This window comes from Pleurodeles waltl, chromosome 3_1 (assembly GCF_031143425.1).
Source record: "Pleurodeles waltl isolate 20211129_DDA chromosome 3_1, aPleWal1.hap1.20221129, whole genome shotgun sequence".
Lineage (NCBI taxonomy): Eukaryota > Metazoa > Chordata > Amphibia > Caudata > Salamandridae > Pleurodeles > Pleurodeles waltl.
In genome coordinates, this window is record NC_090440.1 from 1,936,341,586 (window position 1) to 1,936,359,314 (window position 17,729).

The 17,729-nt window shown below is 41.7% G+C and overlaps 1 protein-coding gene across 1 annotated transcript in view; it reads left to right on the forward strand.

Annotated features, from left to right (window-relative positions):
• The window catches only part of ERAL1 (Era like 12S mitochondrial rRNA chaperone 1), a 31,720-nt gene extending 15,965 nt beyond the window's left edge, over window positions 1-15,755 (forward strand). The window contains exons 8-11 of the mRNA XM_069226208.1: window positions 3,952-4,407; window positions 6,589-6,738; window positions 8,489-8,569; window positions 9,591-15,755. Coding sequence (XP_069082309.1) covers window positions 3,952-4,407; window positions 6,589-6,738; window positions 8,489-8,569; window positions 9,591-9,713 — 810 coding nt within the window. The 3' untranslated portion in view covers window positions 9,714-15,755. The remainder of the gene's footprint in view (window positions 1-3,951; window positions 4,408-6,588; window positions 6,739-8,488; window positions 8,570-9,590) is intronic.
• Window positions 15,756-17,729: the final 1,974 nt, after the last annotated feature.

A 17,729-nucleotide genomic window follows, 5' to 3' on the forward strand; every position in this document is an offset into this window, starting at 1 on the left:
ATTTTTCGGACATGCGACTTTAGCTGAGACTGGTTTAGAGCACAGGGTTATCAGTAATTATGGGGGAGGTACAGTGGGGGGAAAAAACAGCTCATATTTTGGACAGGGGACCAAAGGAGTTTAAGGTGAAGCTGAACAGAGAGGTTTTCAGTTTCTAGTCTTGCTCTTCTCTCACTCGTAACAGAAGAGTGTTTGAGAGCTTTGGTCCTTGGATAGCAAATCTGCGACTACCAGCAATTGATGGCCCTTGGCACAAAGTAAAGAATGGGCATTTCGTCATCTGAGATACCTGGTTGGAACACATCTGTTAATATTAGTTTGTAGGTACGTTAGTTAGTCTCTCGATGCATATGATTTGTGCAAGATGTAGTGAGACTTTAATTTCTTTTTTCATTCACTTACGCTTGATATGGTGAAGTCATGGGGCAGTTTGGCAGTGTCTCATAGTTGACAGTGTCATCAAAGCAAACTCGCCTCCATCAAGTACCACCAAGAGGCATTGCCAGATGTCTTGATGAGTTGATTCTGTGCTATACATAGGTCTGCAGTCTGAGTGATGGTGATTACTAATGCATTGTGTGTCCTGCGTCCTTGTGAACTTTCATGGCTGGGCTAGCTCTGCAGTGGTATTACTTTACCATGTTTTTCCTTAAGACTCTTTTGTTGTACCTCAATTATTCCCTTCTACTCATTGCAAGTATATTGTGTAGACTGGTTGTGAGAGCCTCGTTTTTCACTTTGAAATTGGATGTCACTGTATTGTTTACATTAGCGCACATCGAATTTATCCACTTTTGTTTCTTCTTTTAGGGTTCGCCTGCTATATAGTGCATGCACTGTTTATGGCAATACATATTCTGGGCTTACCAAAAACAAACGGGTTCGGAGCCCACCCATTGCTTTCTACAGTTGGCTTTCCTGTTCCTCTTGTTTGTCTGCTTCACATTCCTGTCCTAGCTTCTCAATCTTGTGTTTGCTCCTCCCTTAAAGCATAGTCGCTTTACCATCTCTATTGATTGGCTGGCTTTCATGCTTCCAGTGCTTGCTTTTCAAGCATCATTTCTTTTCTTTTTGGGGTGCATGTGTTTTCCAGCCATGTCCCTTGTGCACTTCTCTTGCTCTCTGTCATCCATATGCTTCTTCACACCACCCCATGTTGTGCTCTTTCTGGTCTGTTGCCCCCGCCCTTTCGCTATCTTGCCTTTGTGCTTCTCCCCTGCCTGCTACCTGGTGCTGTTTCACCTGTTTTCTCCCCCTGAGCTCCACTTTGCTATCTTCCCCCACCACTGCTTCCATGTTAATGCCCTCTCACCTATGCCCCTGTGTTTGATTTTGCTTCTCCAACCCCTCTCACCCGCTTTGGGGATGCTGTGCAGCAGGCCTAAAAACTATTGGCAAATCCAATAGTTCCCAAAAGTCAGACGATTATCTTTGCCAGTACTTGTTCTTTCTTTGCTATAGTTCATTTGTTTGTGTTTGTGCGCTCAGGGGCATGCATTGTAGTGTGTGGCCATGTTGTTTGGTACTGTACATTAAGAGGTGTGTTTGTGAGTGTGATGGCGTTGCATTCATTAGGTGGTTGAGCTTTTGTGAACTTCCCTCGCCTTTGCTTGACAGGTCAACCAATGAGAGCAGTAGGCTGGGATATGGGACTCTGTGCCCTGCTTATGTCATGGCTCAGATCGAGCCAGTTGTTCATCCTGAGCCAAGGAAACCTTGCTGCTTCTGGCTGTGCTTGCCTAACCTCCATGCATCCTCATGCACATTCATATACCTGGCATACCAACTTTGGGCAAAATATAAGGCACCCTGTCTTTCATGCCCAGTGTGGTGTTGTAAATTGTTCCGCTTCTCTTCTATTTCCACACTTCCTCGTTGGGAGAGCATCAAACCTGCCTATCAGTCTCCTTTTCCTCATTTCTCATGCCTGGTTAGTCACGTCCCCCGAGCACCTGCATTGACAGTCCGATGCTGGCTAACATGCCACCTCAGCACGCCTTTAGAGGTTTCTGATACACCAAGTATGCAAAAATTACAAAACAAAATGGTTTTCAGGCCCTTACATAGAGTATCATACATAAGTTTATACACTCTGGATGATGACTTTTACTAGTGGACTATAAATCCGTCTAGGTCGACAGAAAAGACCCCTCATTACCATCACAAGCGTTTGTATGCAAGAGAGCTGCATGGACTAGGGAAACATTTAGATGAGGGTGAGCTTCAATCTCCAGTTACTCTTAAGTGCAAATACCCTGCCCTGCAGTCTGTTAATTGCACAAAAGAAGACTTTTGGGGGTAAATGTTGCCAATTTTGGGGACTAGGCTCACACTAATCTTCTGTCCAGTGCTTCTTTTTAGAGGTGATCATGGTGGCCCACCTAAAATACACAAGTAATATATTGGCTTATTGATAGATCTGGTCTTTTTACCAGACTTCTTAGCTGTTAGGAACTGGGGCTGTTAAGATGTGGAGGACTCTGGCAAGACTGTGAGAGAGAGAGAGAGGAATGCATAATGGAACAGGTGACACGTCATGTAGTTTTGATGTTTAGTGCAGCCTAAATATTTTAAGAGGCTATATGCATCAAAATGTGCACAGGAATATTACATCAATAACTTCAGTCTCTTCACTCTGGCATCTTTGTGCCTCAAAACATTATGCATGCACACTCTCTAGTATAACGGTGTGCACGACCCTTTGAGATTCATGCCTACAAGTACACAAAATAACAACTATTATTAAACCCTATTCTTAGTTTTACTTGTTGGCTTAAAGCAGAGGTCTCCAACCTTTTCTGCAATCATAGCTACTTATGCTCAATTAAAATCATCACACGCCACTATTATTAGCATTGTAATAGTGACTGCACTATTCAAGATTACATTAGTGGCCATCCCATCCAAGATCACCAGCAGTTATCACCTCAGTGCGTCAGGGAGAGTTAGCTGTTCTAATGTTGAAAAGGGTTTGTCAATTTGATTTGCCTCTATAAGGGTAATGCATAACAACCACAGGTGAAAGACCATTGGCAGCAGTGTAATAATATGCGCCAGGAGCCCCCAAATGCTGCCTCAAAATACATAACTCAAATATCTGCTTTAAATATATTTTGCACATTCAACCATTTCTGTTCAAACATCAGCATAAGTTCTGTAAATACACATATTTTCATCCCGTATACATGCTTTTCAATTTTAGTATACATATATGAGCTGCACACAGAAGAGCTACTTACAGGACAATGGAGAGCTTACCAGTAGCTCACGAACTACTTGTTAAAGAAGCCTGGCTTAAACGCACAAAGATTGTGAAATGAATCTGAAGCCTTAAACTTATTGTTCTTTTCTCTGCAGTGCTCTGCTTTAGGAGCCAGGTGAATCGTCCACATTGCTTTCTAGCACCTCCTTTCAGTGTCACTTCTGTTATTAATCATTTCTCTCTCTAAAAAAAAGCAGCAGTGTTAGGGCTTTTGGAACACATCTATATTAATATGATTCTGCTTATTATCTCCATGATGCAATTGATGCCTGTTTTCTTATATTTGTGCCTTCAGCACTGGTGATGATTGGAAAAACCCTCTTCAACACAAACATATTGACACACACAAAGCCTACGTTTTTGCATTTTATTTGAAATATTAATAGACCAGTGAATCAAGTGTATTAGATGATGCCTTGCCACTATCCTGGTTTTCCAAACTTGTAAGAAAGACCTCCGTACAGACTGTCATTGATTCTCAAAAATGAACTTTAGTGGTACCTAAAATAGCTCTTCCCTGTGGTGGTGTTTCCGTCTGTAACCTCCTTCTTCTTATCAATCATTAATTATCAGTTTCCTCATCTGAGCAGAAGGCCAGCATATCAAAAGTCCTTTTTCTTGTATTCCCAGAGGTGGTTCTCTTTCAGATTGTTCTTATTCTCATTGTTATTACTTCTCACTTTCTCTAGGTGGACCTCGTGAAGAAGAAAGGAGTACTCTTGGACTTGGTAGAGGAGCTGACAGAGGGATTTGTGGATGGAAAGAAGCTGCAAGTGAAATCTTTGGTCAAGCCCTTCTCCACTTCCTCACAGAAGGAAACTTTGCAGTCACAAGGAGTAACTAGGGAGGTGGCTGTTGGTGAGGCAGACAAAAAACACAAATTGCAGCTCGTGGAGTATGTAGGAGGTGTACACAAAGAAATAAACAGCGATGTCCAAGCAGATTCTGATCGCAGCCTGGACCCTGGAAAAGGTATCCACAGAAGAAAGTTGGAGAACTGGGAGGATTTTGAAACAGATTGCGTTACTTCAGCTGCAGATGAGAAGCAGTTGGTAATGGATCTAAAGAGTAGGAAAGGCTGGCCTCATTTTCAGGAAGTCTTCATGCTGTCTGCGTTGAGTGGAGAGGAAGTAGAGACTCTAAAGGTAAATGTATGAGATACATTTTTATTACAGGCTATTGCATGCAGCAGAACACACTCAGAAGGTTCCCAACCATGCTGTGCATTGCGTCTCTTGCCTGTGCTCCTCACCTACACCTTCTGCACCCTACCACCACTACAACTCTTAAATTCCTCATTCCACCCTCACATCTATAATTCTCCATGAATCGTTGCTCTACAGGGCTTCCAGTCTTTAGCTTGTTGTGAGAAACTGAATAATGTAATTGCCATTTTTAAGTTGAAGTCTAACAGACAGCGGAGCTGTTCAGTTTGCTAAAGACATCACGGGGACATTCAGAAACCTTCCCCGGAAATGCATTTTGCCTGTTGCTTACCATTGACATGGTGGTTTATAACTCACATTTTCTGTGTTCTGTTTGCTGGCTGTATTTGTTTCAGACTGTCTAGGTTTAGTTTCTTTTTTCTCACTAGCTCTCCTTGTATTCTTCCAGTAGTGCTCTGTTCTGTTAAAAGGCTTGTAATTCTTGTTCTTATCTTGTCACATTTGCTGTGCATTCAGAGACAGAGGTCAAACGTCAGGCTCTGTCTTCGGAAGGAGCCTTGTGTTAACTTTTTTTTCTCTAGCACACAATGAACTGTGCATGTATTTAAGTATATATCTGAATTAGCGAAGCATAAATGAAGGAAATTTTAGTTAATTCTGAAGTGTGTTGCAAACTAATACTTTAATATGATCAAAACAAATCACAGAAGGTGATGCCATTTCCACACATTGTTTGTGCACTGTATCGTTGTATTAGTAAACTGTATATCTGTGTTAATGTAGTGGTCATTTCAGTTGAAAATGTGTTGTCTGAAGTGGCTGTGTGCTACCACACCATGCACACTTCACTCTTCGCCACTCCACGTTGCACCACTCCAAGCCACTGCAATATGCTCTGCACCACTGCTGTCTATGCCATTGCACTCTATGCCAATGCACTGACACTCTACTCTGCAACACTGCACTCTGCAACACTGCACTCTTCGCCACTGAACTCTACACCACTCTACCCTGCGCCACTCCACAACACTGCACTCCCTGCCACGTAACTCCATGCAACTCTATTCTGCACTACTGCACTATACACCAAATGCACTGTGCCACTCTACGACACTTGACTCTGTGCCGCTGTACTCCATGCCACTGCACTCTGCCACGCCACTCTACTCTGCACTACTGCACTCTACTGTGCACCACTCTAATCTATGCCACTGCATTCTACACCACTGCTTTGTACGCTGCTGAATTTTATGCCTCTGCATTCTACGCCACTGTACTCTGCAACACTCTACGCTAATTCACTCTACTCCACAGGATGTCACTGCATGCTACTCTACACCACTGTACCGAATGCCACTGCACTCGACTATGCACCACTGTTCTCAATGCCACTTCACTCTACACCACTCTGTGCCAATGCAATTTACGCCACTCTCCAACACTATTCTGCAACACTGCACTCTACGCCACTGAACTCTACCCCACTCTACTTGTGCACTACTGCATTCTATGTCAATGCCCTCTATGCCATTCAATTCCTTATCACTCCACTTTACAACACTGCACTCAGCAGCACTCCACTCTAAGCTACTGCACTCCACGGCACTATAATCTACTCTGTAATACTCTACTCTACTGCACTCTAGTTTTTTCACTGTACTCTACGCCACACCACTCCACTCTGTGCCACTGCACTCTACTAAGCAGCAACTCTAATCTAAGCCACTGCATTTTATGCTGCTGAACTCTTCAACACTATACTCTGCAATACTCAACACCAAAGCACTCTACACCAGTCCATTTCACTCTGCGCTACTCCACTAAATGCAACTCTACTCTGTCACTCCAATACACGACATTCTGTGCCACTCCACATTTTTCCACTCTACTCTTCTCCACTCTACTCTTCACCATTCCACTCTACGACACTCCACACCACTCTCCTCTACGCCACTAACTTTTAGCCTTATTGAGCTTGTGTACAGCGTGGCTAAAACATTGGCAAACCCAATAGCTCTTGCATAGTCAAGACCTATTGGCTCTGCCAGTGCTCGTTACTTGAGTATGCGAGTACTTGAGGTTACCGTGGAAGGGTGGAGAATGACATAAAAGCAGATATGGTAGATTAATTTCACATTGGCTTGTGTCATTGTTTTCCAGAGGTACCTACTGTCACTAGCGAAGCCTAGTCCATGGGAATTTCACAGCGGCGTTGTGACCACCCAGTGTCCGCAAGAAATCTGCAATAATGTTGTCCGCTCTAAGTTATTGGAATATCTGCCCCAGGAAGTTCCTTACAATGTAAACCAGGTAAGTCCAAAGTCAGCAAGAGCAGAAATACACGAGTGACCAAAAGCAGTAAACTCGATATGATCTGAAAGCAATCTACATAAAGGTAGCTCTACTAGAAGGTTATACCTTAACACCGACCTCCTCTGACCTGTAAACAAGGTTGGAAAGTCCAATATACCTGTAAGCACAAAACGAGTGAGCTCATTCAGCTGATGAGAAGTTTGAAAGTTGTGGGCTACTATTTGCATAAGAGGTAGCATAAAAATTGTTTTTTTTTTACAGTTGTATGGAAGGGCATCAAGTTACCAGCTAAATATAATGTTCTGTAAACGTATAGCTGAATAGCATATCTTCTAGATCTCACCCTGTGATTTAAACCTGAAAAATATAATACAAACACTAGAAGAGAAATGTATCTCTTAGTTAATATTATAGAAGCAGACAATGTGAAGTAATGATTTAATTGTATCATAAAGCATGTCCTCTTTAGTTTGAAATATTTTGTAAATGGAGCATGTTTGTGGTTTTTGAAATGGAGCAGTACTTTAAAATAATGATGTATCATTAGTATTGTTTTAAGTGAGCTCACAAATTCAGAGATTGGTGAAGGTCTGTGCAAGTGAGGCAAGAAAAGCCCAGTGCGAGCAGGTAAGACCTAAAACTGATAACATCAGTTATTGAGAGGAGAAGGTGAGCTCAGAAACACATAGCTGAGAGTAGGAACAGCCATTTTGTGTAAGCCTGCTTTAAACAAAGTGAGTAATCAAAGACTGAACTAGTAAGGAGAAACACGGCATCAGGGAGGAAATGGCCTTTACAAGTGAGCTTCAAAAAACAGAGATTGAGCATAGCACGTACAAGGTAGCTCGGAAATATCTAAAGTAAGCAGCCGAAGGGTATGCAGATGAGGTCAAAAATATAGAGAACAGACAAGGACAGTGCCAGTGAGCTTAGAAACGCATAAGAGAAAAAGCAGGTCCTGTACATGTGAGTTTAGAATGCTCAGCAAGAGTCCAGGTAGGTCCGTGCATCTGAGATTAGAAAATTAGAAGACACCAGGCAGGTCCTGTACGTGCAGGCTGAGAAAAGGAGAGGTTTCAATGATTGTATGGGGGATTTTAAAAGCCTAGAGACAGCAGGCAGGGACTATACAGGTGGTCTCAGAAATACACTGAGAGCGTAAACAAGGCCTGTACTAGGAATCTCACAAAATGCCAAGAGAGAGCAGACAACACTTGTATAAGTAAAGGTAAAATTACCTAGAGAGTAGATATTTTCATTTGTATGTTTATATAGCAGGTAGTAGATCTAGAGTTGGCAATACTACATAGCTGAACAGTGAACTTGGGTGCAATGTGTACAAATCCCAAGTACACTCATAGCGTCAGTGGGTAGGAAACAAGATTGAGCGGAACAAGGTATGGCCTCTACAATGTGAGGAACACTAGGAAATAGAAAAACATACAGAAAAAACAGTGAGAGCCTGTGAGACTAGTGCAGATGTCCAAAGCTGAGAAATATTTAAAATAAGCAGGCAAGCCAGTTAATGCTCTCCAGAAAGCAGGCATATGCGAACTCGGAAATAACCAGGGAGTGGCCTAAACCCCTTTGGACAAGTATACAAATGTATTGATTTTCATCCAGAGAAACACGTCAAAAGATCTGACAGACTTGATAGGTAGAGTTGCCCAGTGTTTTTCAAAGGTGCTGGTGAATGGAACATTTTAACTCTGAATCATGCAGCACTGCCTCTTTCATTTTGTTGTAGTCCATTGAAGTCTGGGAAGAAGGTCCTGGAGGGGAGCTGGTTATCCTTCAGAAGCTTTTGGTACATAAAGATAGCCATGCGGTGAGTTTGCCATTTGGCAGGTCATGTAATTCAGAGATTAAAGCTTTACGGTTCAACAAAAACCTTAATTCGAACAAAAACTGCAACACATAATTTTGTAAATGGGACTTCAGAATTTGTGGTGTCACACTCCGATACAAAGGCAAGCTCTTAACTCTCTGGTACACGAACCCCACCTCTGTCACAATCAAGCTGAACTAACCAGTGATACAGTATCTTGGTTTCAAACTTACCAACACCAAACTTCCCAGTTCTACAAGCTCTTGGGCCCCATTCTCACGATCACCCTGCTGAGTTCTCTCTAGTATGACAGCTCCATTGATGTTATATTCACCAACATCAAGATGAGCTCGTTGTATAAATGCTATTAAATCCCACACTCCTTGACACCAAACTGAGTTATCCCTATCCCTGCATCATCTTCGGTCCTAAACTGATCAACACTAGGCCCTGCTCTTTCCAGTGTTAACTCCTCATTAGCAGCGCACTCATCAACACAAGGCTCTTTCTTTCCAAGACCACAACTCCGTCATGCTAGAAGGATGAGTTCTTAATGGTGCTAGAGCCTCCTGGGCACATACACAGCAGGATATCCAGATGAGCTTTCTTCATCACTATAGACGTCCGTGGGCCACTTCCACCTACACCAGCCTGCTCTCCTTTGAATACTACACTCACTGACACACGCACAACTTCCAGCTCGCCCTAATAATGCAGCTGCATGTTTTGCCTCATTGCTGACACCCAGCAGATCTCTCCCTTCTAGGTCGGTATTACATACCACTCGCTCATTCATTCAGAGCTCACCTCAGTAGAAGAGCCATGTGGGTTATACTGTGTTCACTGCAGACTGAACTTCACCATACTACCACTTCTTGGCAGTATATTGAGAGGCAGCAAACTTGTCTCTCTTTAGTAGTACAGCCTCATAGTCCCTTCCAGTTTTGTGGCATGCAAACCTTCTGTTGCGTAATGTAGCTTCTGCCATTATGTGAATGTCTGTGTTTTTTGTTGTCAATAGAAGATGCTCATTGGCCAAGGAGGTCAGCTAATCAGCAAGATATCACAAGAGGCCGGTGAGGAGCTTATGAACATCTTCCTGTGTGATATTCGTCTCAAACTGGTGGTGAAGGTGAAGAAGTGAAACCCTAGCTTAGCTGCCTGGAGAGAGCACCTAGGCTGCAGTCTCAGTCCTCACTGGACAAGACCCTGGTTCTGCTATCGGAAGAGGTCACAGACACTGCAAGTCATTCTGCAGGCACTGTCACTTATTTGGATGACCTCCATCACAGAACAAGATCAAAACTAGTCACTGTGGACTAGGGGAAGTAGTTTTTGTGGATGACTGTTATATTTTGGTTTATTGCTTGGACAGACTTCTATGAATTTTTCCTGTGTCCCCCAGCTCACCCCTTGTTTGCCTCCATGCAACACATTGACCTTGGATGAGGGTCTTGGAGAGCAGAGTCATATAACTTCATCAGAGCATTCTGTTGGGATGGTCCTCATTTCTTCTGATGTGCACGTGGTGAAACAAAAAGAAGCGAAGCTGCAGACTCTTCAAGTTGTTTTTTGGGAAGAAAGCAGGTGCAAGCAATTGGCAGTGTTGAGTAATCCATAAAGTGGAGGAAATTAATGTGTTTTTTAATATTTTTTTATTCCAGTACGTTTCAGAAAAAAACAAGTGTTATTAGTCATTGACAGCAGGAACTGGTGCCAAAACCGAGCTGTGCCCTAGACCTCAAAATGCTAGCAAGAATCAGTGCTAGAATGTGCCAGGGAGAGAATGGTGGTACAGTACAACAAGTTAACCAAGAATGCTTACCAGTGAGAGACAGACATGCTTAAACCCATGCTTTACTATAGGTCCACAAAGAAGTGATAAAGTGCCTGTGGGTGAGACATAACGCATTAACGCACTAGCCTTCCAGTGTTCTGCACGAATAGTGATAGCCATTTCTGATGGTGAAGCTTGATCTTGGAGCTCATGGTTGACGAGAAATCATGCTTAGTGGCCTCAATATCCTGCCCTTCAATCCATGAGGTCGAAAGTGTGTCAAACTCTTTTTGCAAATAGGTGGTCCATTACACGATCATGGTCTTCAAGTGTCACAGGTGCAACTTTAAACACATAGACTTTGCACCCACTCGAGTGGGCCAAAAGGTAAAAGACGATGGTGAAGCTGAGAGAATAAGTGGTTGTTGCATCTTGCTTGATTGCTAACTCCATGCACTCAGTTTGCAGAAGGGATTTTGAGACGGTGGATGGTGAGCTCGGCCAAAATATGTGAAACTATAAACAGAGATTTCCAGTTCAGTCTGACTGCTTCCTTTTTTGTTTTTATGAGTGATGCAAGTTTTACCTTTGTATTTTCCACTTAGGTTAGCTGTGCACATCTGAGTACGGACAAGATACAGAACCTTCAAAACTCATAGTTGTGGCTTGGGTAGTACACTAATACTGTCACTGATGAAATTGGTGGTATCCCTGTGCTCACACATTTTGTTTAATGCAACCTGATAACCCCAACTTACAAAGCATCAGGGAAGTGTGGGGTTAGATTTATCTTCCGGAGTCGAAGTATGTGATTCATGTGGTTTTGGGATAAAGGGACAATACCTGTTTTGAAAGTTTCTCAGGCTGAGGTTAACCGAATGAGTATAGAATACCTGGTCCATATGTTATTTTTTACAGAGGTGTCTCTTGTTTCTTTCCTATGCTAATTATAGGGATTGAAGAGACAACCGTACGTTCCTCAGGGTATACAGAACTTACATGTTACGTCTTCTAACAGCACAGCTATCACCTTAGTTTAGACTTTTCAGGTTCAGGCATTGCAGCAGATCGTACAGGTTATGGAATAATACTATAGAAGTATCCTTCACGTTACAAAGATCTTATAGAATCAGTCAGAGCTGTTGTTCAGATCTGAAATTCAAGGGCCTTAGACCGCAATGAGTTTGATTAATCTCTTCTTACCTCTAAACATTTATCTCTCCCGTTCAAGCACCATGTAGGCCCCTCCGCCGTCCACATTATATCTCATCACTCTAACCTCTACTGACTTTAGTACTTTGCCTCGTAGATGTTAATTCTTCATACAGGTGTTTTCTCTACCTCAATCTTTCCTCTCCACCTTACCTCCCTCTGTTCTCCATTCGGCAAGCTAGTTTGTTCTCCCTCTAGCAAAGATGTTATGACTAAGCAGTAACAGGATTCAGGATTCCTTCACAACAGATCTAGGTCCCAATGTTCTTACTTGTTTTGGTACCCTAAAGGTACCTATTGTGCACAAAAGCCAATTGAGCTTAACGGGTCTCCTTAGTTGAGTAAATTTGTGACAGTTTTAAACGATTATCCTTATTAAAGGAGTACTTATGGCAAAAGAGAAGAAACATGAGGTTGCTGGTTCTGCCCTAGTCATTGGTTGAGGCTTCCCATTCCATATCACCTGTCGGCAGTCTGTAGAACATTCTGTGATAAAAATGCTTATGCATTTCCAGGGAGAGAGAGAGAGCGAGTGATGTTAGTTGGTTTTTATGCAGAAGAATGTGTGCATAATAAAATCAGTTTCTTAGCAGAGAATGTTTCTGCTATTGTCTCCAGAATGTTGAGTGGCTTTCGGAATAAAATACAAAAGGTCTATACATTTCTGCTGGATGGCCAGAGGGAATACTACAAATTTAGGGCCTCATTTAGAATTTGAAGGGAACTGAAAATGGTCCAATTTCTGGATGAAACTAAATAACAAGTATACTCTGCCAGGATGAATGTACTCTACCAGAGGGATGTTATTGTGAAGAAGATTCAGTTGGTGAATTATTCTCAATAATTTGTTTCCTCTGGAAATCTGGGGGTTTGCCTTTTCTTCTAAAGTCTAAATAAGGCTTATAGTCTTTCAAAGCACATAATATCTTAAATCTGCTAATCTAAATTTCTGCAGATGTTACAAGATGTTGCTCATGGGAGATCTAGCAAGCCTGAAGTCAGAGTTTGGCGAATTCACCTTTTATGGGCGAGGCTATTTTCAGTGCCCATGAAGATTATGAAATGCAGCCTGATGCTCAGTTTTGCTGGACTGAAATAAAGTCCCTTGTTTTTACCGTGTACAGAAGCTCTTGCCTCAGAAGGTTCGAAGCCTGAAAGTATGTTGGCAATATTTTGGATATTCTTAATTTCTGCAGGGTCTTTGTACTTAGACTGTAAGGAAGTACTGCTGTGGCCTTTGCTATCTTTAGGCAAACTTCAGCATAACAGTGACTCCGTACTGTGCCCTTTCACCAGAGATTCCTCTTGAAAGATGGCATATACAATTTTCTACTTGGAAGGAATGAGCTATCTCCAGATCAGTCGGTATTGAACACTAAGGCTCTCATTCATAGTTTTCGAATTCCAGGACACCATATTACCAGGCATTGGCTTAAAACCTAAAAAGCAACTCTTCTAAGTAACATTTATCAATTATTCAAAAAATATATACCTCAACAAAAAAAAAAAAAAGCATTTCCCAAAGTGTTTGTTCCCAAAATATATAGATGTAGGGACAGTATGAAAAGGGTTAAAGATTGGGGTTTATAGGTATGGTGTTAGGGATATTGGGTTACATGTTAATGGTTTGTGGAGTAGTGTTAGTTTTAGGGTTTTAGGAATAACACTTTGAGAGTCGGGTTTACCTTAAAGGGTTTGGAGGATAGGGTAATTGGTTTCAGATATATAGTTTAGGGTAAAAGGTGTTAAGGGTATGACGCAAGAGTTAAGAGTTTGGATATGAGATTAGGGGGCCTGGAATACAATAGGCATTTGGGGTATTGGGTTAAAGAGTACTAACTTGGCGTATAAGTGTTAGGGGTGAAAGGGTTATGAGTTGAGATCCTAGGTTTCAGATTAAAGGATTAAGGTTAGGGATAAGGGAACATGGGTTTTTGGTATAAGCAATAGGCTTACGTGTGTAAAGTTAAGGGGGTAAAGCTAAAGGTTTGGAATATAAGGCTACGGGTTTGGGGTTAAGAGCATGAGAGCAACCAAATTATTACATTTGTTTAGTGTCACGGTTGGCAATATGTTTAAAGGGTATTGATGAGTGTTGGCTACATTTAGGCTGTTTGTATTAGAAAAATATACAACTGCTGGTTTTCACAGTAAAACTGTCCTTAATTAATTTCAGTGGAACATACTTTAGTTTTGAAGTGATACAGCTTTAAGTGTTAAAAATGAGCCCATGCTGATCCTCAGTAATATACCTCAAGGGCTCCAAACTTTAAACTTAAAGGGCATCATTTACTACTGAAAGAAGTTAGAAGTAGTACATCTGAAAGTGAGGTTAGTCTTAGTTTAGTATAGACTCCCATCTGAAATTTGAAACAACTAAACTGCTTTTTGCATAGAGAAAAATAAAACATTATTATTTAAAAGGCAACAAGGACCTTCAGAGCATCTGCTTTTACATCCAAATCAGAAAAGCCCACAATTGATTTCTGAAATTTGTGGTGTGAACACCCCGCTGCTTGTCTGAAGTGCTTTTTGTAGTGTTAAAATTAGCCCCAGTAGTACTCAATGTTTCCTCATTTATCCATAGCTGAACAAATCAATATCTGGACCTAAACCAGGCATGTACAGAGGGAACCCCATTGAAGCTAGAAAGTTATTACAATGGGAGCTACTGCACTCCAGCATTGTAGACCTGCCTCTTTCTGAACTGAGAAAAAAAGGACCCACCTCTGTGTGCTAGAGTCTTCTTTAGAAAAAAAGGGTGATGAGGTTCTTCCCATCCTAGCAGAGACACCAGGTGTTTCAGGAGACTATTTGTTTGAGAGGAAATTGCATACTTATGATATACATAGTGGCTTCTTTGATACTCTCCTGTAAATACCCTATGCCCAGTGTAGAAACACATAGGACCAGTGACCTGGAGGATGAAGACTGCGCATTTGCTGATACGCTGCCAATTGTAACTGCTTTGTTACCTGGAGATTGCAGTGATATATGCCTGCTTTAAAGGGTTGGTAGCACACACAGCAGATCTAATTATTCTTGGTTTCCAGTGGTGAAATGGATCTCTATGCAATAGCAGTGTGCTGGTTTTGAACGTGCTGCCTGGCTACTGATGGTTTTGAAATAATTTTCTGGCTTTCAATGCCTTCCCCCCCAGTTTTTAGTGTGGGTGATTATTTACACCAACTGTAAATGAGCCTTAAATCTGATCATCAAGATGTAGGCTCAGGAGCTGTGGTCCTGATCACTTCAAGCCAACATCAACAAGGTGTAAAGAAAGAGCAGGCACATTGCTAAGCATTTAGCTTTTATGAGCACATGGATGGGGCCATTACTAAGGCATGCTACAAGATTTGTTTGCTCTGTGGTGAGTAGCGGCCCTAAGCTTGTTTGCAAACAAGCTAAACACAAATGGCAACTCAATACATTTGAGGCACCAAGGTAGGTGAGGGGATCTATACTAATACAAGAAAGAAACAAAACATTCCTGAAAGACATTTTACTACATACATCTTCCCAAACATCGACTACCTCATTTCAACGGCAAAGTTTTTTCTAAATTACTAATAAATTACTTACAGTTCTTGTTTTGTCAATTTCTGAGGAACCATAAAGACTTATCCTCTGTTGGAAAATAACTTAGCATACAGGCTAACACTCTTGGGTCTTACTAATTCTTACCCAAGACCACTGGTCATGATACTTCGAGATATAAAGAATGCACCAGAAATAGTTTGATACTATCATCTGTGGATCTTTAGACCTCACCGCCTATCACATGGTTATGGTCTTTATATTTCTGCTCCTATAATTCCATTTAGGCCAATATGAGCCTGTTGAAAGTATTCCCGATCCAGAGAGAGAGACTTGTAGGGTGAGTGAGCATTTGAAAGGGGAGGTCTTTTCCCAGACAATTTCTGCCTGTGCCGATGATCTCACTCTGATTTTCACTTATCCAGTAAGGCATTGAGTGAGGTTTAAAATACAGATGGTTTCTCTGTAGCAGTCTTGTCATTAGTAATCCTGTTGTACTCCAAAGTATGTTGATTATTGTAGTGTGAAACTGATGATATTCTGAATGTGCGCAAGTTTAATTTCATATTTATTTTTCAGGAAATGTGCATTATAATGAGGTGGTGGTGTAATCTTTATCGCTGTCAGAGAAACCTTAATACAATAAATGTTCTATTCAGATTCTTGTATCGTCTTAAGGCCATTCGTGGTTCTGTCTTTGCATTTGTTTAAACCTCTTCAAGCTGCCATAATTGAATTTATCTGGGGGAACTAGCATCCCATATGAACATTTAAACATTTGTGTCTACCTCTCAAGCTTTGGTAAGCGGGTGGAAAGGATGTGCCCACTGGCTTTATGATTCCAATGTTTTGCTGTTGTGAGCATTCCTCTCCAGAAATGAGTGGATAATTTCTTTCTTATTGAAGATTTTATGTACTTAACTGGTTCATAGAGCACAATAGATTATTTTTTTATTTTTTGTTTTCACTCGCTATACACCTTGCTTGGTCTTTACAAGTTACGACTTAAGACGCAGTAAACATTTAGTCTACCACTGTTCTCTCAATACTGCTCTGGTGCAATCCCATACTTCCTTTGAGAAGCAAGGATTTCACCAGTTTTCTAAAAAAGGGCTCCATGTGTCCACTTTCTCTTGGAGCCCTTTACTCATTGTGTTTAAGGCACATATGAGTAATTTTCAACTCTCTTGAGAGAGATTGTCCTTTGCCCTCGAGTATTATGACGAAGTCTTCATTTACTACCACTCCGTTCTCTGAATCATTTGAACTGCTGGTGAGGGAATTTAGTTTCAGAGCCACTTTCTCCACCTTGGCCTATATCATATTTCTCATGGACTTCATTTTGCTTAGTACCCTGTCTATACTGGGTTCCAGGTCTTTATCTCTATTCCCTGCTTTAGTATCTGTAGTGGTAAGTAGCTCTTACAACACAGGCGTCTCCACGCAAGTAGTACTACGCATGCCATTTTCGAATGCAGCTGCGTTTATTTATTACACTAAATAATGAAATTGATTCGAACTAAGTAAGGGGTGTAAGTTTTTTTTTAAGTGTTTAAGGATAGGTAAGGGTACAGAGTTGTAAGGGGTTTTAGGATTCAGTTATGGTTAAGGAAACTGGTGAGTAATGAGTTTTTAGGGTTCAGGAATAGATATGGGTAGTAAACCCCACTCCCCTCACCCCCAGTGGCTGTTGACACTAGGTAGTTATAGTTAGGATTGTTCTTCCATGGACGTGGCATTTTTATATTGCTAATAACGTTGGCACTGTTTGATGAATCTTCACAAACCTGTCTAAAGAAAAAGCAAATTCACTTCCGCTCCTTCCTGGAAAGCTTTAGGGTGATCTGTCTAGCTGGGGCAGAGAAAAAAGAAGGGGATTCCAAAGGCAGATTTCCTCATGTATTTTCCTTAGACTGCTTTAAGCAGCGCTATGGCAAAAACTGCTGAACGTGATTATGCCAAATTTAGCAGGAAGCTATATCTTGGTCCGCAGATTTGCTTTATGTGATTTGGTGTAAATTCATTCAGTAGCTTATGAAAAATAAAGGTGCAAAAATATTGGTATATCTGGATGGTTGGGTCAGTGAGAGTAGTGCAGGAGCGCCAATGAAAAAAAATAGAGCGTTCTGAATGGTCTAGGTGCTTTTTGTCCCTTAGGCCAGCTCACTCCTGAGGGAGTCAGACGCCCTGATTGGCTGCCAGCAACATGCTGGCAACGATTACAGCAATCAGCAACTTATTCCCCTGTACTGAAGTTTAAAAAAAGAAAATGCTATAAGGGGGCAGGGTAGGCTTACACAACCCCACTAGGCCCCATGTAGGGGACTCCTTCAGAGGGAAACCCTCACCCCAGGGCCAGTAAAAATCAACGAATTTTGCTGTGATCCAGGCTGGAGTCCCACTGGATAGCTGCAAATAAATACATTTAAAAAATTGGAGGCTGCCATTTTTGTTATATATATATATATATATATATATATTTATTGAGAGTGATAGTAGGGCCCCCTTCCAAAGCCCATTTAGGGTCCCAGAGACCCCATCCCTCGGGTGGGTATATTTAAAGTCTGGGACGTGCAACCCAGCTGACTCTGAGCCGATGGTGGCCCCTTTTGTCAAAAAGAGGAGGGGAGCTGC